The 27,796-nt window shown below is 37.4% G+C and overlaps 1 protein-coding gene across 5 annotated transcripts in view; it reads left to right on the top strand.

Annotated features, from left to right (window-relative positions):
• The window catches only part of DOCK11 (dedicator of cytokinesis 11), a 189,428-nt gene extending 161,885 nt beyond the window's left edge, over positions 1-27,543 (top strand). For 4 of the 5 annotated variants that reach the window (XM_021932581.2, XM_021932582.2, XM_021932584.2 and 1 more), the window contains 9 exons: positions 4,418-4,524; positions 12,751-12,873; positions 17,353-17,466; positions 18,008-18,154; positions 21,917-22,127; positions 22,493-22,683; positions 23,124-23,224; positions 24,513-24,651; positions 27,081-27,543. In XM_021932581.2, coding sequence (XP_021788273.1) covers positions 4,418-4,524; positions 12,751-12,873; positions 17,353-17,466; positions 18,008-18,154; positions 21,917-22,127; positions 22,493-22,683; positions 23,124-23,224; positions 24,513-24,651; positions 27,081-27,200 — 1,253 coding nt within the window. In that variant the 3' untranslated portion in view covers positions 27,201-27,543. Of the gene's footprint in view, positions 1-4,417; positions 4,525-12,750; positions 12,874-17,352; positions 17,467-18,007; positions 18,155-21,916; positions 22,128-22,492; positions 22,684-23,123; positions 23,225-24,512; positions 24,652-26,916; positions 26,935-27,080 lie in introns of all 5 variants that reach the window. The other variant, XM_021932583.2, reaches the window with a different exon arrangement.
• The last annotated feature ends 253 nt before the right edge of the window (positions 27,544-27,796 follow it).

Here is a 27,796-nt window from a genome sequence, read left to right as displayed (position 1 = left end):
GGATTCACCCATCAACTCAGGAAAAGGAATTTCCTTTCCCATAGAGTCTGTTTTTTTTTTTTTCATTCCTTATAGGGTAATGTTGTTCTCTTTCCCAAGTCTTTCTATCCAGGATCTGATAGCTTGAGTTTCATGAAGCTTTTTATTCCCTCATTCTTTCCTAGTCATAGCTTTTTCCCTTCTTATCCTCCCCTCAGGACTCTTAGCTCTTATCCTTCTTCTGACTAGCCATCCTTTTTTATCAAGGGTTGCACTGCTATCCCATCTTCCACACCCCTTCCCACTTTTTTTCACAGGATATCTTGTATTCAGGATTGTGGTTGCTATTTGAGCAGTTTCGATCTTGTTTTCCCTGGGACAGCAGTCAGGAATACAGAAGTTACAGTTATAAACGGCAAGGTCAAGAGTCCTGGTCAAATACCAGAGAAACTGACAGCAGACTCTCCAGGACCACCCTCTACAGGGCTGCATAGGTCTACATGAGATCCCTCAAACAGATCCCTCCTTCTGTTGGGATATGTACGCTGGCCAATTCTAGACTCAACAACTTGTTTCATCTGAAAATCTTTCTAGAACTAAGAGGAATCAGGATTTTCTCCAAGCATTTTAAAGAATCTAACAAGCAAAGAGTCCTGATATATAATTGGATATTGATGGGTGTTGATAACTTTAGCAAAAAGGGGGAGGAATATAGTCATCTCTGGGTACATTATCAGGCAGATGCATTAAGATAACACATTTAATAAGAATATTGGACTCTGAAGCTGAAAATTCACGATAGTAGTCTTTGCACTAGATAACCCAGACACAACTTTCAAAAGTGGGTGTTTATGTCTTTGTTCCTGAGATAAGACATAATTTTCCCTACTTCTACTTAAGATACACCAGAAGACTCTCTAGCAAGATGCTTTTAGCCTCATCTCATCTCTGGCATAGGAGTGTGCCTTTCTTCATCCTCCCTTAAATCCCAGCATTCTAGAAAAGCCCTACATTTGGAAATCGCTTAAAGTAATAATCTCTTTTGAACAGATGGGATTTTTTTTTTCCCAGTTATGGACCTAGCTGCCTGAGGCCTTCAGGGTTTGACTATCTTCTTCAATAAAGGCTATGTTCTTTGTCTCTTCACTCAAGTCTTGGGCCCTCTTCTTTACAGCTGAGCGCTTGACTTGATAGTGGTGATCAAGTGGAATGGTTTTTTCTACATTTCAAGAAGTTCTCCTAATGCACTACTGCACAAAGAGTATCCCACAAACCAGCTGCTAGTCTGAGAACTGTTTATCACATGTTTACAACAAGATAAGGAGTATCGTCATGAATGTAAATGAACCATGTCACTAAACACTGTTTGTCCAACTGACTTGTTCCTTTTCATAGACTTTGTTGAAGAAGGAAATGAGGAATTGATTTACATTCTGGTGAAAGTTCCTTATCTTTTTATGGTCCAGTACTTTGAATAGAACTCTCTAGAGGTCTGTAACAGACCATTTTAGTCATGCTTATCTTCAGAAATGAAGCAGGCTATGTTTTATCTCAGTGCCTTTTATTTCTTCTTCTTCTTCTTCTTCTTCTTCTTCTTATTATTATTATTATTATTATTATTATTATTTTGAGATGGAGTCTTGCTGTGTCACCAAGGCTGGAGTGCAGTGGTGATCTCGGCTCACTGCAAGCTCTGCCTCCCAGGTTCATGCCATTCTCCTGCCTCAGCCTCCCGAGTAGCTGGGACTACAGGCACCTGCCACCACGCCCAGCTAATTTTTTGTATTTTTTTTTTTTTATTAGTAGAGATGGGGTTTCACCCTGTTAGCAAGGATGGTCTCGATCTCCTGACCTTGTGATCTGCCCATCTCGGCCTCCCAAAGTGCTGGGATTACAGGCGTGAGCCACTGTGCCCAGCCGGATGCCTTTTATTAACTACTTTATTTGAACAAAAATGGTCCTACAGCTTGGTGGGTCAAAGTAAATATCATTTTCATTCCTCGGTCTCCTTCTTCCTTAATTAAAACTCACTGACTACTCCCATGTATTTCTCCCTTCTTGAAAAAGTATTTCAAAGCCAGGCGTAGTGGCTTACGCCTGTAATCTCAGCACTTTGGGAGTCCGAGATCGGTTGGATCACTTGAGCTCAGGAGTTAGAGATCATCCTGGGTAACATGACGAGACCTGGTCTCTACAAAATATATAAAAATTCGCCGACTGTGGTGACTTGCACCAGTAGTCCCAGCTACTGGGGAGGCTGAGGCGGAAGGATGGCTTGAGTCTGGGAAGTCAAGGCTGCAGTGAGCTATGATCAGGCTACTGCACTGCAGCCTAGGCGATGGGGTAACACTCTGTCTCAAAAAAAAAAAAAAAAGGCCGGGCGCGGTGGCTCAAGCCTGTAATCCCAGCACTTTGGGAGGCCGAGGCGGGTGGATCACGAGGTCAGGAGATCGAGACCATCCTGGCTAACATGGTGAAACCCCGTCTCTACTAAAAATACAAAAAACTAGCCGGGCGTGGTGGCAGGCGCCTGTAGTCCCAGCTACTCGGAGGCTGAGGCGGGAGAATGGCGTGAGCCCGGGAGGTGGAGCTTGCAGTGAGCGGAGATCGCGCCACTGCACTCCAGCCTGGGCGACAGAGCGAGACTCCGTCTCAAAAAAAAAAAAAAAAAAAAAAAAAAAAAGTGTTTCAAAATAACCCTATCTTCCCCTAGCAGACTTTCATCTTTCTCTCAAAGAAGTGTGGTTCCTACTTCTATGTGTGGTTCCTACCCATGTTCTGTTCAAGCATCTTACCCAGAAGATATATGTCTAGTGATTAGGTTTCATTTAGACAAGAAGAGTTGGAAAAATCCAAGCCCTGATATATAACCTCTTTTCCACCAGAATTCTGAGAAATCTCTTCAACTTGAGGTCTGATTTTTTTAAACCTTCCTTCTTCCTTCCCCAACCTCTAACAGGAAGATTACCAGTACTTAGTTGTAAGTAAAGGTTATTATTTGTAAGTATCACTGTTAGATTGTAGAACAGTAGATTGCGACAGCCATTTGTGTGTGTGTGTGACTAGCTCCTATTGGAAGGAAACTTTTTCATTGAAACTTTTTCATTGGTTATGTTATAAAGAAGCAGAATTTTCCTTGAACTCTAAAAGTACAGCCCACTTAGATAAAGGTCAAGGCAGACACAGTAGGAATGTTTACACATGTTCCCCTGTCTAGAATCTATAGGGGAACCATGAGGCCTTTACACCTAGACTCTTGCTTGACAGTAACAATTTGGTCCAGAAGCCTACAGCAGGTGTTCTCAGCTTGAGTTCACTTCCTACTTCCCAGGAGTCCAGCTGGCAGCAATTATTTTATTCTACCTTGAGAAGGCTAGTTTTTTTACTGGTAGGCTTATTTGCTAATAATAATTCATTGAGTACTTATGTACTAGGCTCCATTCTAAACACTTTACATTTCATTTATAGCGTAGTTATTATTCCTGTTTTATAGATGATAAAACTTTTTATAGTCCCAGGGAGATAAGCATTAGCAGAAAATCACACAGTTAGTGACAGAGCTGAGTCTATGTAACTGCCAAAGTAATGGTTCTTTCAGTGCCCCATCCTGTTTTCTCTAGGATGCTTCATCCCTGCCATCTGTTTTATTTCCTGACTCTTAAAAGTCCTAAGCCAGACCTTCTCCAACATCTCACTTCCTCTCCCACATCTCAGTGAAATTAGGCACTAGACATGGTTACCAAAGATCACTTAGTGGTTACCTGAAAAGTGCCTGCCCTCTTGTTTAGATGATAGAACACAAATGTATATAGGATCAAAGTTTAAATAAATGTTTAGATTGTACTAGGTGAACATCTATACTAGCCATTGAAGATGATACATAGTCAAAGAATAAAACTTACTCATAAGTAACTTAAGCTCACTTTGTAGGGGAGAAGCTAATAAAATATGTAGTAGATGGAAACAAATTTAAAAATTTTTGCAAGTGAAAATTGTACTTAAGACTTTGATTCTTGGCCGGGCGCGGTGGCTCAAGCCTGTAATCCCAGCACTCTGGGAGGCCGAGACGGGCGGATCACGAGGTCAGGAGATCGAGACCATTCTGGCTAACACAGTGAAACCCCGTCTCTACTAAAAATACAAAAACTTAGCCGGGCGAGGTGGCAGGCGCCTGTAGTCCCAGCTACTCGGGAGGCTGAGGCAGGAGAATGGCGTAAACCCGGGAGGCGGAGCTTGCAGTGAGCTGAGATCCGGCCACTGCACTCCAGCCTGGGTGACAGAGCAAGACTCCGTCTCAAAAAAAAAAAAAAAAAAAAAAAAGACTTTGATTCTTACAAAAATATGTTTTTATTTTAAATAGCCCATCTCTTTAAGGCTCACTGTTATTTACTAAATGCTTTCTCATAAATTTACTCCACTGTTTTTTTTATTCACACAGAATTATTTCCCAATGGATGTTCAGCCTTCAAGAAAATTACTCCCAATATAGATGAAGAAGGAGCAATGAAAGAAGATGCTGGGATGATGGATGTCCATTATAGTGAAGTAAGGATTCCAGGGCCTGCGTTGCCAGTTATATAAATTTCACTTCATAAAATTCATGTATATTAAACAATTATTACAGCTAACCTAATTTTGAAGGTAACTAAGGGTTAGTGAACTTTAAGTATTAAAACTGTCCAGGCCAAAGATGTTCCTGTTTAGAGGATCCTGTCTCTTGAACTGGTCCCATTGTCTAGTTTTAGAAATGCAGCATTTGCCATCCTCAAGTCACCATCCCAGTAACTAGATAAGAGTCAACATATGTTGGAAATTTTTCCATAAAAAATAGAGTTAACATTGTTTTTTTCTTCAGCTAAGACAGAGTATGTCCAAAAGTATTTTTAAATGGAAAATTTCTGCTCTAAATGCCACATGTATAGAAAACAGCTTTGGCTGTCAAATCAACCACCAAAGATTTATTGGACATTAACTTAAGAGCAAGGCCCTGGACTTGGTGACCTAGGAGCTTTAAATAATTAGATATGACTAGTCCCTGACCTCCAAGGTCCACCTGAAGAGATAATACATGTACATGAAATGGAAAAAAGACTTTTGAATAATATTTGAATAATATAGACAATATGTGCCATGCAAAGTCAAAGGTGAAAGATGCCTTAGAGCTCAGGTAGACTAGAGGAGGTATGATCAGAGAGGGACTGGAAGAATGAGGACAGCCTGAAGGCATTCTAAGAGACAGGAGAAGAGCAGGGACCATGACTAAGAGGTAGGGAAGTGTAAGACATGTTTGAGGCACAGTGAGTGGATCCTTTTGGCTATAGCAGTAGGTTCCCATAGAGAAGAGTATTAGTTGAGGCCAGATTTTGAGAAACTTTCAGTGTTTGGGCTATATTCAGTAGAATATTGAATTGGTATCAAAGTCTTTTTTTTTTTTTTTTTTTCTTTCTCCAGGAGTCTTGCTATGTCGCCAGGGTGGAGTGCAGTGGAGCAGTCTCGGGTCACTGCAACCTCTGCCTCTCGGGTTCAAGTGATTCTCCTGCCTCAGCCTCCCGAGTATCAGGGACTACAGGCATGCACCACCATGCCCAGCTAATTTTTGTATTTTTAGTAGAGATGGGAGTTTCACCATGTTGGCCAGGATGGTCTCGATCCATTGGCCTCATGATCCGCATGCCTTGGCCTCCCAAAGTGCTGGGATTACAGGCGTGAGCTACCACGCCTGGCCTCAAAGATTTTTGAGCAGGATAATGACTACATGAAAGCAAGGAAGAGGGAAGGCTAATTTGGTGATGATGTGGGAGAGGTATTGAAGATACAAGGATAGGAGCTAGAGGCAGGGGCTAGAGAGAAGGCTGCCCTAATTATCCAGATACGAGTAGTTAAGGCTTAAACCAGGGTAGTGAAAGATTCAGGAAATAGTGTGAGGAAAAGATGATGATTTGCTGGCTGTGGGAGGGGAAGGGTCAAAGGTAGCTCTAAGATTTCAGATTTGGAGGTTAAGGAGAAATGATAGATGGATGGTTTTGCAGGAAAAATGATGAATTTCATTTTATAGGTGAGTTGATTTTGAAGTGAAAGCTTATCAATATGGAAATAACCATCAAGCCATTAGAAATGTGGAATTGAGACCGGGCTCAGTGGCTCATGACTGTAATCCCAGTACTTTGGGAGGCCGAGGCAGGTGGATCACCTGAGGTCAGGAGTTCGAGACCAGCTTGGCCAACATAGCTCTACTAAAAATACAAAAATTAGCCAGGCGTGGTGGCACCTGCCTATAATCCCAGCTGCTGGAGAGGCTGAGGCAGGAGAATCACTTGAATTCGGGAGGTGGAGGTTGCAGTGAGCCAAGATTGTGCTACTGTACTCCAGCCTGGGCAACAAAGTGAGACTGTGTCTCAAAAAAGAAAAAAAAAGAAATATGGAACTGAATATAAGGAGAGAGTTTAGGGTTAGAAATACACATCTGGAAGTCATATCCTTATGAGAACCAAAGCAGACTGAATGTTAGACATAATACAGTGAGTGAAGACCAGAGAATCAAGGACTGAAGCATGGGGGAAAGTTCACAAAGAGTGTGAACATAGAAAACAAGAAAGAAACACAGAAAAGCAGAGATTGCAGTTATAGTGCCATAAAATTACATTTCTTAAAAAACTTGTATTAAACAATGAGATTAAAATTACAGTGACATACTTCATAAATACTTTATGAGTTGATTTTTAAAAATACACAAATCTCAACTTAGCTCTGGTTTATTTAATGATCCACCTAGAAGCTTTACCTACTATTTATACATAGTCTCTCTCCCTATCAGTAAAATAAGGACAATAATACTATTGTGGTCACTTCACAATACATGTGAAAACTTAAAAAGTCATGAAGTGTGAGAATAATGTCGGGTTTTATTATTGACCTACTTGGCAGTGAGATTTCTTAAAGGCAAGTTGGTGTCCTTTTACCCTCAGAACCTACAAGGATAGATACTTAAAATATGTTTGCCGAATTAATTGATCATAACAGAGACACAAGATACTTGAATTTTTATTCCAGCTCGATTTTTGACTGTGTAGCCTTGGACAAGTTAATTCATGTTTCTGGATCTTAGTTAGATGATTTCCCAGAGACCTGCAGGTTTTACAGGCTGACAGCAGAAAGATTCAGGGGATTTCATGGGGCTTAACTGGTTCAGTACAATTGAACTTATATCCTTGCCTTCTAAACAGTAGCTTCAGTGTATTCATAGAAACGCCTTTGAGCTCAACCCTTTTTTATACTCTTAAGGAGAGCAGTAACTTTTCTTAATAATCAAAAACCATAATTAGTTTTATGTATAAACACATTTGTTGGAAATCTTTTGGGTTCTACAAGTAATTTATACATACTTTTATTTGATATATACAGGTAGAATCATGTTCTATCAAGTGCCACTTTATGTTTCAGTTTGCATAATAAGGCTTCTTCCTTATACCCTAGCCAATTAAAAAAAAAAACTAACACTGATTTAGAAGTTACATTGAAATGAAAAATACAAACTGTTGTCCATTTAGTGCTTGTATTTACATATGTGAGTTAAACCGGTAATAATGCAATGTAACTTGTTCCAAAAATGTATTTCTGACTTGATTTGCAACAGTCTTTTTTTTAATCCATGACACCACCTCAGGAGGTCCTGATGACATGTGCCCCTGCAATAGATTTTAAACATATAATTAATATATAATTGGGCTGGGCATGGTGGCTCACACCTGTAATTCCAACACTTTGGGAGGCCAAGGCAGGCAGATCACTTGAGGCCAGGAGTTCAAGACCAGGCTATCCCACATGGTGAAACTCCGTCTCCACTAAAAATACAAAAATTAGCTGAGTGTGGTGGCACAGGCCTGTAATCCTAGCTATTCGGGAGGCTGAGGCACAAGACTCTCTTGAACCTCAGGGGCAGAGGTTGCAGTGAGCCAAGATCGTGCCACTGCACTGCAGCCTGGGCAACAGAATGAGACTATGTCTCAAAAATAAAAATAAAAATTATATAATTAATACATAGTAAAATCTTAAACAATTTGATGAATTTTGACAGTTGTATACACCCATGTAACCATGTAATCAGAAACAAAAAAATAGAACATGCCCATTCCTTCGGGAAAGGTTCCCTTGTGCCCATTTCCAGTCAGGCTCCCCACCTTCACCATCTGATTTCTATCACCATGAATTAGTTTTTATGGCATATAAATGGAATCATTCAATATGTACCTTTTTTTTTAATCTGACTTCTCTTGTTTAACCTAATATTTTGAGATTCATCCATATTGTTGGGTATATCAAAAGTTTGTTCTTTTCCATTTTCTTTATATACAAATTTTAAATCCATTCAGTTAATGGGATTTTGAATTGTTTCCAGTTTCAGGTTGTTATGAATAAGTCTACTTTAAACATTCCTATCTATGACTTATTGTTGACATATGCTTTTTTTCTCTTGGGTAAATATCTAGGAGTGGCATTGCTGAATCCTAGGGAAGATATATATTTAACTTTTAAGAAATTTCCAAAGAGCTTCTCAAAGTGGTTGGACCATTTTATACTGTTTGCCAGTAGTAGATGAGAGTTCTATTTGCCCCACATCCTCCCTAGCATCTGATATTGCTAATCTTTTTAAATTTTAGCCATTCTATTAATACTAGATGTGAATCAACATCTCATTGTGGCTTTTATTTGTATTTCCCTAGTAACCGATGATGTCTACCACTTTTTCAGATGTTCATTGGCCTCTTTTATATTTTCTTTTGTGAAATGTTTGTCTTTTATCCATTTTAGAAATCACATTGCCTACTTTTTATTGTTGTTTTTTGGGAGTTCTTTCCTGGATATAAATCCTTTGTCAAGATGTGTGTGTTGTATATTTATTTACCAGCTTCTGACTTGTCCATTCACTTTCTTAATTGAGTCTGTGGTTGAGCAGAAAATTTTGGTTTTGGTTGTAATTGATGAAATCCAGTTTATTATTTTATAATAATTTGTTCTTTTTGTATCTGGTCCCAAAAATCTTTGCCTACCTCAAGATCCTGGTAGTGTTGTCCTGTGTTTTCTCCTAGAAACTTTGTTTCCGAGTTTTGTTTAGGTCTGTAATATATTTAAAGTTCATTTGTGAGCATGGAATGAGATAGAGGTCAAAGCTTTTTTTTTTTTTTTTTTTTTTTTCTGGATAGTTAGGTGGTACATACCATTTGGGGAAAAACAAGGCTTTCCTTTTGTCACATTGAATTTACTTTGGCACCTTGGTCAAAAGTTCGTTTCTTCATATTTGTGTGGGCTATTTCTGGATTCTTGGTTCTCTTCCATTGCCCATCTTGATGCCAGTATCACACTTGATTACTATAACTTAAGTCTTGAAATCAGGTAGTGTTAGCCGTCCAGCTTTATTGTTTTTCAAAGTTGTTTTGGCTATTCTACATCCTTTGAATTTCCATATAATCTTTGGAATCGTCTTTTCTATATCCTCAAAATAGCCTGAGAGTGGAGAGTTTAACAATATTGAATTTCTCAATCAATGAACGTTTATTTGGGTTATCTTTAACTGCCAATAATATTTTGTAGTTGTTAGGGTAGAAGTCTTGGGTTAGATTTATTGGTAGATATGTGATGTTTTGATGCTATTGTAAATAATATTGTTTGCTTTTACATTTTCATTTTTTAATATGTTGTTGCTAGTATATAGAAATATAATTGATTTTGTATGTTGCTCTTATGTCCTGCAACCTTACTAAGTCTGCTTATTAGTTTCCGTAGTTTGTATGTTTTTTAGGATTTTCTACATACACAATTATGCCATATGCACAGAACAATTTGACTTTTTCTAATCCTGTAGGTCTTTTCTCTTTCTCTTGCCTTATTGTACTGGCTAGAACCTTCAGCATAATGTTGGATATAAGTGGTGGGAGCAGACATTCTAACTTGTTCTCAATCTTAGGAGAAACATGTCTAGCCTTTAGATTTTTAGTAAATGCCTTTTATCAGATTGAGGAAGACCTCTTCTGTTCTTTGTTTCTTGAGTTCTTTTTAAATATCATGAATGGATGTTAAGTGTTGTAAATGCTTTTTTCCTGCATCTATTGAAAGAGATATGATTTTTCTCTTTTATTCAGTTTATGTGGTTGTATGTTACATTTTTTTTAATTGTAACCTAACTTTACATTCCTGGGATAATTCATACTAAGTGTGTACCTTATATTTAATTCCCCCAATGTTTGTCCCAAAATTGCTGGAAATTTTAATTTGGCTAGCAGGCATTAATATATAGATATTTTATTCAAGTAGCAACATTTATTTCACATATACTATCCAGTGACACTAAAATAATTACTGGAAAAGCCAATGTAAGTAAAATATTGTCCCTACTCTCAAAGAATCATAGCCTATTGGAAAAGTCAGATATGTAGATAATATGTAAATAATGTACAAATATAGTGATAAATCCTTACCAAAAAATTAATGAAATAGAAAAAAAGATGTGTAGTGTCTTGCCTACCCTGTATTGATAAGGAGAAGGATCCTGGAAAAGGTGATACCTAAAGTGTTTTAAAGAGATTAACCAAGTAGAAGGGATTAAAGGGAGGAAGGCACAGCCTGAACAAAGACATGAAGCTAAGACACACCATTGTGATTCAGGGAAACTACTTAGTTCACTGTTGTTATAACATAAAGTACAAAGTTTGGTATGATGAATGATGAGATTATAGAAGTATCAGCCACATCATTGCAAGCTTTGTGTCCCACATGAAGGAGCATGTCCGTTGTTCTGTGAGTGATGCGCAGCCATTGCCAGATTTTAAGAAAGGGAGAGTGACACGCTCAGGTTTGCATTTTAATCAGAACCCTATGGCAGATGTGTGGAAGATGTATTTGAAAGGGCCAAGACTGGAGGCAGGAAGATAAATTAAGAAAAAAAAATAGGGAAATTTTGCACCTTAGCAATAAGAGAAATGGAGAGAAAGGGTCAGATTTGAGAAATATTTAGGAAGTAAAACTGGCAGGACTTGGTGATGAACTCATTATAGAATGAGTAAAGAAAGAGGGTGTGATAGTTTCATAGATATCTTAGCCTATTTGGGCTTCTGTAAGAAAATACCAGAGACTGGGTAGGTTATAAACAACAGAAATGTATTTTTCACTATACTGGAAGCTTAGTAGGTGAAAATAAAGGTGTTGGCTGACTTGGTGTCTGGTGAGGATCCACTTCCTAATTCATACATGGTATCTTCGTACTGCACCCTTATGTGGTGGAAGGGGGTGAGCTAACTATCTGGGGTTCTTTTTATTAGAGTACTAATCCCATTCATGAGGGCTCTGCCCTCATGACTTAGTCATCTCCCAAAGTCTCCACCTCCTAATACACCATCACCTTGGGGGTTAGGATTTTAACATATGAATTCTGAGTAAACACAAACATTCAGGCTGCAGCATTAAGACTGCAACATCAAAGTACCACAAATTAGGTGGCTTAGAACAAGAGAAATTTATTGTCTCACAGTTCTAGAGTCTAGAAATATGCAGTCAAATTGTCAGGGCCATGCTCCCTCTGAAACTCTGGGTAGAAGCCTTCCTTGTCTTCTGGTGGTAAGAGTTGTTCCTTGACTTCCCTTGACTTGTGGCTGCATCACTCCAGTCTCTGCCTCTGTAGTCACATGGTGTTTGCCCTGTGTGTCTCTATCTTCATATAAAGATACCAGTCATACTGGGTTGGGGCCCACCCTACGCCGGTATTGCTTCAACGATCATATCTGCAATGACTCTGTTTTCAAATCAGGTCACATTCTGAGGTGCTTGGGGTTACAACTTCAACTTACCTTTTTGGGGGACACAATTCAGCCCATAACAGATGATCAAGTCAAAACTGCGCTTAGTTTGCTACCTAAGGGTCTATAGGGTATTGCCACTGGCAAGATAGGAAACACAAGTATAAGAGCTAGATGATGAATTCGATTTTCTAAAGGACATAAGGGAAGAGCTGTTTTAGCGATCAGTTCTATAGGTCTGAAGTGCATCTCTTTAAGATAGAAACAGGCTGTTATGACTTATGGGTAGCATCAGTAATTGGCTTCATGTTTTCATGGTTGAGAACATGAGATGATGGTTCACAAAAGAGTTTTATAGCAACTGTTATTCTGGCAGGGCTGGTGATCTCTATCTTGAGCTGTTATCCTATCGTTCTCAGTAATTTTAGAACCATCAGTTGGGAAGTGTTCTTTATCAAAACTGAATCATTTTAATATCAACCCACAAAAATAAAAACTAAAAAAAAATTTAAAACATCGAATCATTTTAATAAACACCTAAATCACCAACACAATATTTGAAAATGTTGTCAATTTTTCTTAAGACTGATATGGGTAAATATTGTTTTAATATAAAAAATAATGGATGTTAGACATTCAGACATCCTCAATTTGGAATAAACAATATATTCCCTTTTTAAAAATATTCTTTCTTTATGTGTTAACATTTGCAACTGTAGTTAACATCTTCATTATGTGAATAAACAAAATAATCATAGTTTACTATTGTTAACATCAATTTTATATTTGTAAGAATGTTTTTAACTTCAAATACTTTAAATATTTGATTTATAAAATATTGTCACACAAGTATGTTCCTTTTGTGCATCTCATTGAATTTAGTACCATCTGTTTGTTTTCTACCAACTTGAAATGCTTCAAAATTTATTTGTCCAAAACTCTAAAACTATTTTTAATTCCTAATTGGATTTTTCTCTTAATGCAGGAAGTCTTGCTGGAGTTGCTAGAACAATGTGTGGATGGCTTATGGAAGGCAGAACGTTATGAAATAATTTCTGAGATTTCCAAGTTGATCATTCCAATTTATGAGAAACGTCGTGAGTTTGAGGTAGACAATTTGAACATTTTTATCATTGACTTACGTATTTTATTTTGGTTTTAGGGAAAACAGTAATATAGTTCTGTTACTATTATTCTACTCGGTGTCCTCTGAAGAATATGAGGTTCATTAGATTATGACTTTTGTATTTTATCATAGAATATAGATAGTCTATCATTTTGACACATTTGTCCAATTTCAAAGTGACAATCCCTAAAAAGGCTATTAAATCCTAAGATTTTTTAATGTTTTCACCACAAAGGAATGATAAATGTTTGAGATGATACATTTACTAATTACCCTGTTTTGATCATTACACAATGTTGGCATGTATGGAAATAACATTCCCCCCATAAATTGTACCCCATAAATATGTACAATTATTATGTGTCAATTAAAAACAACATAAAACTTCCTTTGGTCCTGCTTATGAAAAGAAAATAAAGTGAAACTTAAAAAGTCCTACCTTATATTCATTTATGTTTTCCGAATGAAATTAAGGCTAAAAGATCCAAAATAGAAATTGAGATTTAAATTAGACCAGTGGTTCTGAAAAAAAAAAATTTTTTTTTTTGAGATGGAGTCTCACTGTGTTGCCCAGGCTGGAGTGCAGTGGCACAGTCTTGGCTCACTGCAACCTCTACCTCCCGAGTTCAAGCAATTCTCCTGCCTCGGCCTTCCAAGTAGCTGGGATTACAGGCATGCACCACCATGCCCCACTATCTTTGTATTGCTAGTAGAGATGGGGTTTCACCATCTTGGCCAGGCTTGTCTCGAACTCTTGACCTCAAGTGATCCTCCCGCCTTAGCCTCTCAAAGTGCTGGGATTACAGGCATGAGCCACTGTGATGGGCCTGAAAATATTTTCATCTAGCACCCTCCCCTCTTTCTGTCAGAGCACAAAATAATCAGTGTTGTTTTCACTAAACCTTCACTTTAAAAAGCTGTCAAATTTCCATGTTACCCAGGGAAGAGGCATAGACATGATTGTATTCTTTATAATTCAGCGGAGAAACTAAAGGTGCTGGCAGATGACAGTGGGGTGGGTAATAATACAGTAGTAATAGCCCTATTATGAGAATTTTAAAATTTTGACTTGCCAAATAAACTATTGATAAAGTATAGTTAATAAAGAATAGTAGTATCATGAACAGCAATTGCTACCAGCACTAAACACGATTTTTTAAATATTCAAGTCTCTTAGTCCATATCATAATTTCTATCGCTGCTGTACTGGGAAGGGATGATTTAGGATTCAAGCCATTTTTAAAAAGCAAGGCAATTTACTCTTAAATAAAGCAGTTAGGCCTTTCCTTGTTGACAGTTTCTAAGAGTGAACACACATAGATTTAATATAATCTGAGCAGTGTTTTTGTCTCTCCTCCAAACTGGCTCTGATCAAACTCACTTTTTCTTCCTAGATTCTAGGTCTTCCTCTCTTTCTGCCATACATTTGGTGTAAATGGGGCATGCCTGAAAACTCATAGTAGAATTCAAGTGAATATGGTAATAAGCTGAAGTTAAGTATAGGTCATACAGATGGCAAAGAATAGCCTATGAGACAAAACTAGATTTGCCATTACCCCTCCTATCAAAGCATTACATCTGAAGAACCTTTGTAGTAATTTCAAAATAAAGTCCCCATTTTCTGACTCTTAGGATGAAGGAAGTTCTGGCTGTTAGAAACCCAGGGAGCCTTTTGCTACTTAGCCAACCAATAGGGAAGAAAGAAAAATATATCTTCTCTACACATTAAAGAAAATTATGTTTTCTATAGGGGAACTAGTCCTATTTCCTTGGAGGGGTGTAAGGGTCTGTATAAATCCCGTAGCACTCTGTATAGATGAAGTAATTGTGTTTAGGACTGATGTAGCTGGAGCGTGGTAGTGCACGCCTGTGATCCCGGCCATTTGGGAGGCTGAGGTAGGAGGATTGCTTGAGTACAGGAGATTGAGGCTGCAGTGAGCTATGATTGAGACACTGCACGCCAGCCTTGGCTAAAGCACAAGATCCAATCTCAAAACAAAACCAAAAAATAGAACACTGATTTATACTTTTCCAGTGTATCTCTATGGAATGAGCTGAAAACTATCAGAGATAGCAGCCAAGGTAAGGAAGATTTCCCTCCAATTGAGCTCAATTGTAAAATATAATATGGGAAGAATTTTAGAGAAAGAAGCTTGTGTGTTCTTCCTTTTTTATTGAGGTGACATTTATATAACATACAATTAACCATTTTAAAGTATAGAAGTCAGTGGCATTTAATATATTCACAGTGTTGTACACCCATCACCTCTTTCTAGTTTTAAAACTCCCCAGAAAAACACTCCATACCTATTAAGTAATTACTCCCCACCCCACTCCCACTTTCCAATAACCACTAAGCTGCTTTCTGGATTTGCTTATTCTGGATATGTCATTTAAAAGGAATACAGATTGAGCCTCCCTAATCTGAAAATTTGAAATCATAAATGCTCCCAAATCTGAAACTGTTTGGGCATGGTCATGATGCTCAGTGGAAATACTCACTGGAACATTTTGGATATCAGATTTTCAGATTAGACATGTTCAGTTGGTAAGTCCAATGCAAATATTTCAAAATCTCAAACACTTCTGGTCCAAAGCATTTCAGATAAGGGATACTCAACCTGTAGTATAATGTGTGACCTTTTATGTCTGGCTTCTTTCAGTTAGCATTTTCTTTTTTTAAATTGAGACACAGTCTCACTCTGTCACCCAGGTTGGAGTACAGTGGCACGATCTCAGTCACTGCAACCTCTGCCTCCTGGGCTCAAGTGATCCTGACACCTCAGCCTCCCAAGCTGTGAGGCGCACACCACCACTCCTGGCTAATTTTTGTATTTTTAAGAGAGATGAGGTTTCACCATGTTGTCCAGGCTGGTCTCAAACTCCTGACCTCAAGTGATCCACCTGTCTCAGCCTTCCAAAGTGCTGGGATTACAGGCGTGATCCACCGCACCTGGCCTGTTAGTGTAATATTTAGAGGTTCATGTATCAGTTGTAGCACATATCAGAACTTCATTCTTTTTTATGGCTGAGTAAGATTCCATTGTATGGATACACTGCAGATTGTTTATCCATTCATCCACTGATGGGCATTTGGGTTGTTTCACCTTTTGTCTATTATGAATAGTGCTGTTGTAAACATTCACATACAAGTTTCTGTGTGGATATATAATTTCAATTCTCTTGAATATATACTAGGGAGTAGAATTGCTGGATCATTTGGTAATTCTATGTTTAACTTTTTGACACCCACGAAGCTGTTTTCCACAGTGGCCATACCATTTTACATTTCAATCATCAGTGTACTAGGATTCCTATTACTTCATATCATCACCAACATTTGTTATTTTCTGTTCATTTTATTTTGTTTTGTAAAATCCATCCTAGTGCATGTGAAGTGGCACCTCATTGTCTTGGTTTGCATTTCCTTAATGACAGTGAGATTGAGTGATTTTTCGTGTCCTTGGCTGCTTGTACATCTTCTTTGGAGCAATGTCTATTCAGATCCTTTGCCCATTTTTAAAATTGGTTTGCATATATTTTGTTGTTGAGTGGTAAGAAGTCCTTAAATATTCTGGGTACTAAACCCTTATCGGATCTGTGATTTGCATATATTTTTTTCCATTCTGTAGGTCGTCTTTCACATTTTTGATAGTGTTCTTTACACAATGTGCTCTCTTTTTCTGGAAGTGCAGAAAAACATATCCTTTGGAAATATCTGTGAACTTGCATAAAAGCAGCCCTCACTGCAGCTTACACCATTACTTATTGTTATATTTGCATTTTATTTTCCTCTTTAAATACGTGGATTGTTTATTCTCATGTCTCTCTACCTGAGGGCTCAAGCAAAGCATTTGGCTGCCCTTTCAGTTAAAAATATTGAGACCCTGTAGAAAATAGTAGTTGATAATACAATATTTCAAAATTAAAAATGTCCATTGAGATGTGAATAAAATGAAGCATGATATTAAAAAGTACAATGTTATTGAGGAACAGAAAACCACATACCGCATGTTCTCACTCATAAGTAGGAGTTGAACAATGAGAACACATGGACACAGAGAGGGCAACAACACACACAGGGCTTGTTGTGGGGTGGGGGGGGGGGGGTGAGGAGAGGGAACCTAGAGGACGGGCCAATAGGTGCAGGAAACCACCATGGCACACATATCTATGTAACAAACTTGCACTTTCTGCACATGTAGCCCCCCCCCTTTTTTTTTTAGAAGAAATTTCTTTTAAAAAGAAATACAGTGTTATTTTACCATTTTAAGTTCTACCCTTAGACCTAAAGTTGTTGAGGACTGTCTAATTGTTACAAAGGGAGATGAGTAGGAATGACCCCACCAAGACCATTTTGAAAAGAATATACTGGTGCTTTTTATTCTTATACATTCATCTTGAAGACATTTAGTAATTAAACAAAAAAACAAAGCTGATTTGTATATTTTTATTTTTCAGAAACTTACTCAAGTTTATAGAACTCTTCATGGAGCTTACACAAAAATTCTGGAAGTTATGCACACAAAAAAGAGACTTTTAGGCACTTTCTTCAGAGTTGCCTTTTATGGCCAAGTAAGTGTACTTGAGTTCATAACGTTTTCCTTTTTAAACATTCACCTTTGAATTACTAGTTTACTGTAGCAGCTAGGATTCTGTCCAGATAGAGTGCCTATTACAACAGCAGAGAGCCTCTTTTGTATGTATACAGTGCACTTTGGTTCTCATATCTAAATCCTTCAGGTCAGAATACGACAGAGAAGGTTTTGATTTCTGTCAGCTTCATTTTCTGTTAAGCTTTTAAAAGTACATATTAAATATATAGTAGTTAAAACTTTTAAATAAAAAACAGGTAAGTGTACAGGGAAGGAAAAAACCTAGTTTGGAAATCTTCCTCAGACCATATGTTTATATGATTATAAATTTGAAAATTATCAGGAATTTGAAAATTCTCATGTATTTGAAGTTCAAAGGGTGAATACATGCATGGGACTTTTAGTAATATTATTCAAAATGTGTTTCAAATATATTATTACTAGTTATTTAATAGATTTTCTTTAAATGTTGTGTTTGCTCATATTATTTATAAGTTATTATTTGTTTAACTTTATAATAGTCTTTTTTTGAAGAAGAAGATGGAAAGGAGTACATCTATAAAGAACCAAAGCTCACTGGCCTCTCAGAAATTTCCTTGAGACTTGTTAAACTTTATGGTGAAAAGTTTGGCACGGAGAATGTCAAAATAATTCAGGATTCAGACAAGGTAACACATACCCTACATTTTGAAATCATTATTTGCTAGTTCCAGGCATTGTACATTGCTCCTGACTTTTTCCTTTTTTAACTGGTATAGAGGCATGAAAATAGAGCTTTCCAGATAATAAAAGAAAGAACAGGGGTTTTGGAGTCAGAGATAACAGGTTTCAAATCTCTACTCTCTGCCACTCACTAGCTGTGTGACCATGGGGAAGGTACTTAACTCTCTGTGCTTCATCGTTCTTAGTAATAAAGTGGAGATAATAATAGTAGTATTTTCCTCATGAGGTTGTTGTATGGATTAGATGAGTTAATATACGGAAAGTATAATCACTTTCCTGGTACATAAAAAGCATTCGCTAATAATAACAAGCTAGCGTGCTCACTAAAGGGTTAGATATTATCGTAAATGCTATTGTACATCATGATTCTCCATTACATCATGATTAAAATCCTCTTGGAGCACGCATTTTACTCTAAGATGTCCTTGGTTCAGTGATAGTGACTGTAGTTAACATTTGCAATTAAATAGGTTTAGGAGAGATCCTTGAGCCTTGCTCTAAAAGTTATCCATCCCTCTGGGCCCTGCCAAGGCATAGTGAGAAGGCTTACATCATAGCACGAGAGGCCCTTTCCTAGGAAATGCATAGTTCTCTATAGACAGGATTTGGGGGAAGCACTGTAGGAATGCCTAACTGTCCTTAGTTGCCTTGGGTATGCCCAGACTTAGAGCTGATTTTTAAGGGTAGGAAGGACATATAAAATTGAAGATTTGTATCCAAAGCAATATTTACTGAGTGACTATGATAAGCCCAGTGCTATGCAGAACACTTAAAAGCTAGCAGGAAGCATCACCATCGTGAAAAAGCCCATGGCTATTGTAAAGACACCTCATTGTCTACCATGAAAATACTCTCTTCACTTTGTAGACTTACATATATCTCTTGGAGATGACTTTGTCTTAAACATAAACCTAAGACATTTAAAAATAGATTTGATGGTAGTTTCAAACGTAATATATGGCAAACACTCTCTACTTCTTATCAGTTTCACTCTTTTGTGTTGTTTCATTGCATTGAAACAACAGAAGATTTTCTCCCCTTGCAGCCAGATAGTGTTAGACTTGTTCCCACAGTATTGATTACTGTATAAATGGAAAGGTAACGAAAAGTCAGACTTTCTGTGCAACATGCAGTTTTCTACCTTATTCTGCCTCTGAAAACTGGGCCAAAGAATGCTAGTGACAAACCACTATCAGGTGGCTGGACCCCTGATGTTTGTTATGTATCATGTTCTAGTAGTTCCCTATAGGCAACAGGCATAATAAGCAGTTCCTGCTTTTAAAATATATTTATTGTTTTCTCAATGTGCGAAAGTGAAAATTTAAAATACTCTTTTCCCTTGCGAAAGAACAAAATCTGCATAAGGGCAAAGGCAATTTGAAGAGGAGTTTGGCAATGTCTTCCAATATTTTAAATGTATGTGTCCTTGGACCCAGCAATTTCACATTTAACATTTTATCTTGTAGATGTACACATATAAATATATATGGTTAAAGTTGTTCACTGCCACAAAATTTATATAGCAAAAACCTGGAAGCAGTCTAAACGTCCATATGGCTGAAGAAATGGTGGTCTTACCCGTATAATGGATATAACCACCTAGGCATTAAAAAGCACAAGAGATTTGTAAGTGTCCATATGAGAACCTATCAAGATACATATTTTTTTCTTTTCTTTTTCTTTTTTTTTTTTTTTTTTTTCCGAGACAGGATCTCGCTCTGTTGCCCAGGCTGGAGTGCATTGGTGCCATCTTGGCTCACTGCAACCTCTGCCTCCTGGGTTTAAGCAATTCTCCCGCCTCACCCTCCCTAATAGCTGGGATTACAGGCGCCCACCACCACGCCTGGCTAATTTTTGTATTTTTAGTAGAGATGGGGTTTCACCATGTTGGCCAGGATGGTCTCGAACTCCTAACCTCAAGTGATCCACCCGCCTCAGCCTCCCAAAGTTCTGGGATTACAGGCCTGAGCCACTATGCCTTGCCGCTTTTAATTTTTTTCGAGACAGGGTCTGGCTCTGTCGCCCAGGCTGGAGTGCTCTGGCAGGATCACAGCTCACCGCAGCCTTGACCTCCTGGGCTCAAGCGATCCTCCCACCTCAGCCTCTTGAGTAGCTGGGACTACAGGTGTATACCACCACACCTGGCTAATTTTTGTTTCTTGTGATTTTTTTTTTTTTTTCTGTAGCGATGAGGTCTCACTATGTTGCCTAGGCTGGTCTCAAACTCCTGGGTTCAAGCAATCCTCCTGTCTTAGCCTCCTGAATAGGTGGGACTACGGGTGTGTTGCCACCATACCCCAGCTAACTTTTTTATGTTTCTTAGAGACAGGATCTTGCTATGTTGCCCAGGCTGGTCTCAATCTCCTGCGCTCAAGCAGTCCTCCTGTCTTGGCCTCCCAAGCCTTGGGACTACAGGCATGAACCACTGCACCTGGCCCCATGTAAATCTTTTAACTAAGCAATTTCTTTTCTAGGAATTTATACTAAGGAAAAAATCAGAAAAAAGTACACACAGTTTTAAACACAAGGATGTTCATCAGAACTTTATTTACAATAGCAAAAAGTTGGAAAACAGCCTGTCTCCACTAATGAGAGAATGGTCCAATAAGTCACGTTTATCCATACAGCCATTAAAAGTAATGTCAGTGACTATAGTACAAACTGTTGGCCAGACATGGTGGCTCATGCCTATAATCTCAACACTAGGAGGCTGAGGCAGGAGTATCACTTGAGCCCAAGAGTTCCAAGCTAGCCTCAGCAACACAGCCTCTACAAAAAAAAATTTAAAAATTAGCCAGGTGTGGTAGTGCATGTCTGTGGTCCCAGCTACATGGGAAACTGAAGTGGGAGGATCACTTGAGCCCAGGAGGCTGAGGCTGCAGTGAGACATGATCACACCACTGCACTTGAGCCTGGGCAACAGAGCAAGACTCCATCTCAAAATAAATAAATAAATAAGCTATGATACCTGTGTTTTTATTGAGGTGTAATTCACATAATGCACAATCAAAACAATGTTTAGTATGACCTCAATTTTCTGAATACATATACATAGAAGAAAGATTAGAAGGAAATATATAAAAATGTGAATAATGGTCATTGCTGGGTAGTAGGATTACAGTTATTTTTTTTTTAATTTTTATTTTTATTTATTTATTTTTTGAGACGGAGTCTCACCTTGTCACCCAGACTGGAGTGCGGTGGCGCAATCCCGGCTCACTGCAACCTCCGCCTCCCAAGCTCAAGTGATTCTCCTGCCTCAGCCTCCTGAGTAGCTAGGACTACAGGCACATGCCACCCTGCCCAGCTAATTTTTGTGTTTTTAGTATAGACAAGGTTTCACCGTGTTGGCCAGGCTGGTCTCAAACTCCTGACCTCAAGTGATCCGCCTGCCTCGGCCTCTTAAAATGCTGGGATTACAGGCATGAGCCACCGTGCCCGGCCAATTACAGTAATTTTTAATTTCTCCATATGTTTCTGTAGTCTCCAAATAGATTTCTGTAACTTCTTTATAATCAGAAGTAAGTGATTTTTAAAAAGAATGAAGACCCCCCCTTTACTGGAAACACAATTATAATGGCAATGTTCCTCACTTGGTCTCAAAGAAGTTAGTAGGTTACCTTATCTCCTTTTCCCTTCCATTGAATAGGATTTAAAAAAATAATAATAAATTAAATTTTTTTTAAAAAACCTTTCTTATTTTATAGGTAAATGCCAAAGAGCTTGATCCAAAATATGCTCATATACAAGTTACTTACGTGAAGCCTTACTTTGATGACAAAGAACTCACAGAAAGAAAGACCGAGTTTGAAAGAAATCATAATATCAGCAGATTTGTTTTTGAGGCCCCTTACACTTTATCAGGCAAAAAACAGGGCTGTATAGAAGAACAGTGCAAACGCCGTACAATCTTGACAAGTAAGTACAGTTTTACATGTTAACTTCTTATTTGTCTTGGTCTTTTTCAGTATACACGAGTAGCAGCTGGCCAGCTGGACCATATAACTGAAATTTTAATTATTATTTGTTCTGCTGTTCAGTTACAAGTTAGCACAAGCACGTCCATGTGATAAACCATCATTTTTCCATATGTCATCTATGATTGCCCAGAGGTGTCTCATAAAGAGAATTTCTCTCTGAATCCTGAAGTACCATATGGGACCCTCAGTCATCTTCTAGATAAAGCATGGGGAGAGTTAAGCACAATAGAGTTTTTTCTTTAATTTGGCTATTTGAACAAATGATTTTCTAAAGACAGTAAATCAATCTTAACATTTTAATAGCTTCAAACTCGTTTCCCTACGTGAAGAAGAGGATTCCTATTAACTGTGAACAGCAGATTAATTTAAAACCAATTGATGTTGCCACTGATGAAATAAAAGACAAAACTGCAGAGCTGCAAAAGCTTTGCTCCTCTGCTGACGTGGACATGATTCAGCTCCAACTTAAATTGCAAGGCTGTGTTTCTGTGCAGGTACGCTGGTCGTCCAACATGTGTTAAATGTTTCTTGATGTTTCTTTTGCTTTTATAAGGGCACAGAGCAAGCATTAATTGTAATTGTGTGTTGGGCACTTACTGAGTGCAAAAACCTGTGCATTATTTTTTATTCACCTAAAGAAGATATTACATTGAATTTTTTTAAGTTTTGTGTTATGTCAGAGGACTTTAACATAAGTCTGATGACTATAGCGAAGCCCTGTATGTACATATCAGAAATCACTCACTAGAATATCATCTTTGTAGATTATTTTCTTTAGTTAATGGTTTTTCGAAATAAACTTGTAATAAGCATATATTTCTCAGATATGGATTTCTTGTATATTTTTGGATTTTTAATAAAAAAGAGAAATGCCAAAACTTCTTTGATTATTGCATTCTGGAAACACTCTAATTTTTCTTCTATTGTAATGTAGGTCAATGCTGGTCCATTAGCATATGCAAGAGCTTTCTTAAATGACAGCCAAGCTACCAAGTATCCACCTAAGAAAGTGAGTGAGTTGAAAGACATGTTTAGGTAAGTGGTTTATAGTTTTCAGGTTAGACCCATATTCTTTTACTCTATTTTCTTCTTTTAAAAAACAGCAAAGTATTGACCAAATGATACCCCTCCAAAAAGGGATATTCTCTGTGGTCTTTTACAATGTCTAAGTGACCTCCTAAGGGCACTTTAAGTAATGAGAAAATGTGTGATCTGTTTCATCCTGCAGGACATTAACAATACCCTAGTGACCCAAGAGATTAAATCTTCCAGTTTACTATGTTGCTTTGGATATTTTAAGTGACACAAACACAAGCCTATGTTCCTTATGTGCTTTCCTTCTTCACCCAGTTGACCTCCTGTTACAGCATTTCAGACCATTTGGGGTAGGAATAGAAGTGGGGCAGGAAAGATTGCATATGCTCACTCCAATCCCCTGTCCTTACTTCCACTTGGACACTGCCAAACTAGGGCATGCAATATCTTGTCTTCAGTGAGCAGCTCTGTAAGCTAAGGCATGTATGAATGCTCTTACATTAGAGAAATATCTTTAATATATAAAAGTTTTCATTCAGAAGAAGAGAAACAGTTGAGTAATATGGACTAAGGAGAAAGATGATAACCTATCCACTCATTTGCTCCCGACTTATTTTGTTTACTTTTCCTGTCTGTGTTTTATCAGCTGTTCCAGGGTGCAGAGTAACTAGTAGTCATTCATTCACCAGTATTTATTAATGCCTGGTACATGCAAAAGACTATTAGTTGCTATGACAGGGATATAAAACAAATGGACAGTGAAGTACTTTGTCCCCTAAGACCTACACTCTAATTGTGGACATTAAACATAAACACATGAAATAATGGAAAAATACTTTTATGATAGGTCATCAACTCTCTGTTCTCCTTAGCAGCCCAGGGAAGATCCTTCATACCTGTACCACCCAGCACTGTACTAGCCACATAGTAAGCTCAAAATAAATTCTTTTTGAATGAATGACTCATTATCTACAGGTGCAAATTAATGTCAGCACAACTTTAGCTGATAGAATGCCAAGTAAATGATTGAGCAAGTAGGCTTTCCAGAGGGTATGTGTTTTGAGCCAAGTCTTGAAGGAGATAAGAAACAAAACCATAAGGCAAAGGTGGAAAGGAAAGAAGGCATTTCAGATTTAGGAAGAGACATTAATAAATGCATGGTGAGAAAAGAGAGGATTCTGATCTTCTTTCTAGGCAAGCCATGGCTAAACTGAGTTACCAAGTGGATTGTCAGTGAGACTTCCTAAGAATAAATAACAAAACCTTTATCTTTGATATTCATCCATAGGAAATTTATACAAGCATGCAGCATTGCACTTGAACTAAATGAGCGGCTAATTAAAGAAGATCAAGTTGAGTACCATGAAGGGCTAAAGTCAAATTTCAGAGACATGGTAAAAGAATTATCTGACATTATCCATGAGCAGGCAAGTATTAGGGTGACTGAAACTGAAAACATGATCTGCGGGTCCCGAAATTGTTGCTTAGCAAAATATAATGGTTCAAAATGCATAACCTTAAAGTCTATATTTTAAATTTTTTCCATATTATCTTTAATCATTTAAGTGATACAATACAAATAAAATTTGCAGAAATTATCTGAAGTGGTTACTGATGCGATTATCAGTAAGAAACCATTTTGTTTTTTGTGCTCCAGTGTCATTAGAAGCGAGAGGTTGAACTGAGGTATACCATTATCAAATAGACTACATAGTTTGTTTTTAGAAACTATCTAGTTGATGAGTTTCTATTCCTCATAATGCACAGAAAAAGCAGCAAAAATTCCTCCTTCACAAAAGATGTAAGACAATTGCACATGCCATTTTAAGTGAATATCTACTAGATTACAGTTATTTCATTTGCTTGCAGCTGCATGACCTAGTGTTGAACTCTAAATTATTCAAATTGAAAACAAATTATTCAGTTTACTGTTATTACTGTGATCAAGATATTCTGAGTGGCCATTTTATAAAATTTTGTTTTCCTTTTGAAGCATGGATTTTTCAAATCTCACTTGTCTGTATCAGTTATTCCTATAAAACATGGCTATTTCTCTTAGATATAGAGACCAATAATTTAGATTCTTAATATTATGTATTGATAGCTAACCAAGAAAACTCTTAGTTTCTATTGGCTTATATTTATGCAAGCCATCCTGTCATTATGAACCATACTTGGGTGTGCCTTACTTTTGGCAAATGTTGACTTTATAGTGAATTGAGTTTCATATAAAAGAGAGCCACTTTGTAGTCATACACTTTGAGGCATATATTAATACTGAAAAATAAGACAAGTGTTAATGTGTACTGAAATTTGAAATATTCTCTTGAGCTCCATAAACGATTACTTGACAAAAAGTCATGGCTGAATATTTCTTGTCCCCTTTCAATGTAATCTGTTACAGAATACCAGAATATATAGTCCTTTCAAAAAATTCAATCTTTTGATTTTTTTTTTTTCTTTTTTTGAGACAGAGTCTCACTCTGTCGCCCAGGCTGGAGTGCAGTGGCGCAATGTCAGCTCACTGCAACCTCCGCCTCCTGGATTCAAGTGATTCTTCTGCCTCAGCCTTCCGAGTATCTGGGACTACAGACACGTGCCACCACACCTGGCTAATATTTTGTATTTTTAGTAGAGATTAGGTTTCACCATGTTAGCCAGGATGGTCTCGATCTCCTGACCTCGTGATCCACCTGCCTCGGCCTCCAAAAGTGGTGGGATTACAGGCGTGAGCCACTGCACCTGGCTGCTTTTGATTTTTAAAAGGATTTATATTGTCATAAAGCTATAAATTACAGTTTTCTTAGATAGAGTTGGGGGTGGTCATTGTAGCATCTGTTGAGTATGTTTCGTAATTTCTTAGCAATAAGTACCCTCCTTGCCTGTCACATCTGACCAGCATAGATAATCAATTATTCATCTCTTAATATTCTAGTATGCTTTCAGATTAGTGTCACAAGTTAATATTTTTGTAAGAGGAAATTTCTCTATTATAAATTTTATTTAAGCCTTATGATTTGTAGCAACACAAATGATATGTCTCAATACTGCCACTATAGATCAGTCTGTGGGCTTAATACTGAAGTTTCACAACTAACTTGAGAACCAAGTATTGAAAGCTTGAGACCTAAGTTAGGACTTTATGGTAAAGAGACTGGATATAATGTATTTACCGTTTTTTACCTCAATCTACTTTAAGTACAAGATTTCTGTTGCCTTTTCTTTGGATTACACAAAATGGATCATTTAAAAAATATTTAAACTAATATGAATATCTATGTTTATATACTTATTGGAATACAATCTTTAAATTTTATATTTATAAAGTTCTTCCTTTCCAAGAAAAATCTTCTATATCAATTAGCTTTTACAATTATAGTGTGTCTTTAGAAATGTGCACTTCAGACTTTTATCTTCATTTGCTATTATTTTCAAGTCTCCAGGGAAGGAACATGGGTATCTGCATGTTTCAAAAGTCCCATAGATGATTCTGAGAACCACTGTGTTAGATCATTCATAAACTCATATCAGAGTCTACCGTTTAGAGCTCTTGTTATAACCATCCGTTAAAAAATATTTTAAAGATTGTGTTACCTTGCTTTTTGTTGAATTTTGCATTTTACAGTCTTTGTTTTTCTTAATGAGTAACTAGGTATTTTCTGCTTTTTTGATATGCTGCCTTTGTAATACAGCTGTGAAGACTTAAGTCGGTAATGTTATTCTTTGCTCCCTCTGCCTTCTGTCTTTTTAAATAACTAAGTGTCAGTGATAAATTGAAATATGCCTGCAATTTCATATACACATTCTTTTTTTGGCAATGGCTTCATGATAACCATGCTGATTTCTTTTGTTTTAGATATTACAAGAAGACACGATGCATTCTCCCTGGATGAGCAACACATTACATGTATTTTGTGCAATTAGTGGTACATCAAGTGACCGAGGTTATGGTTCCCCAAGATACGCTGAAGTGTGAGGAAATGCAGATGTACGTGACAATGAGACTGACCTTTCTCAGGAATATTTGGAGCTGTGCAAATGTTAAAATTTAAAGATTTGATATACATGGAGTGTTTCTTCTCGACACCAAAATTTTCATGTGTTCCAACAGGGTGCTTACGTATTTGTAAATAAGCAACTTGAAAGTGCCTGGAAAATTGCACCACTGTGCTTGGTTTGTACTTTTTTAGGTAAATCTATATGCTGAAAAGTAGAGCTCAAAAACAGTAGTTCAATTTGCTTAATTATTGCTTAAAATAATAATGGTACTATGTAAAATTGTATAATGGAATACAATAAAAGGTAAAACTTATTTGTAATTAGAAGTGAAAGAAATAATACTTTGAACTTAGCATTTTTCTTGACAAGAAGCTCAATTCATTATCATAGTAATCTTTGGTAGGAGGAGAAGAAAATTGGTAACATTTCCATAATACATGGACATTTAAAATTGGGGAGATCATTTGAATCCTTGCCAATTAGTAGTCAAGGCTGGGCTAAAGGAACTAAAAGCATTATTTAACAGGAAAATTTCAAAAGGAAAGGATATACTTATAAATATACCAAGCTTAG

The sequence above is a fragment of the Papio anubis genome, chromosome X, assembly GCF_008728515.1.
Source record: "Papio anubis isolate 15944 chromosome X, Panubis1.0, whole genome shotgun sequence".
NCBI classification, from domain to species: Eukaryota; Metazoa; Chordata; class Mammalia; order Primates; family Cercopithecidae; genus Papio; species Papio anubis.
This window is presented reverse-complemented; position numbering and strand designations above follow the sequence as displayed.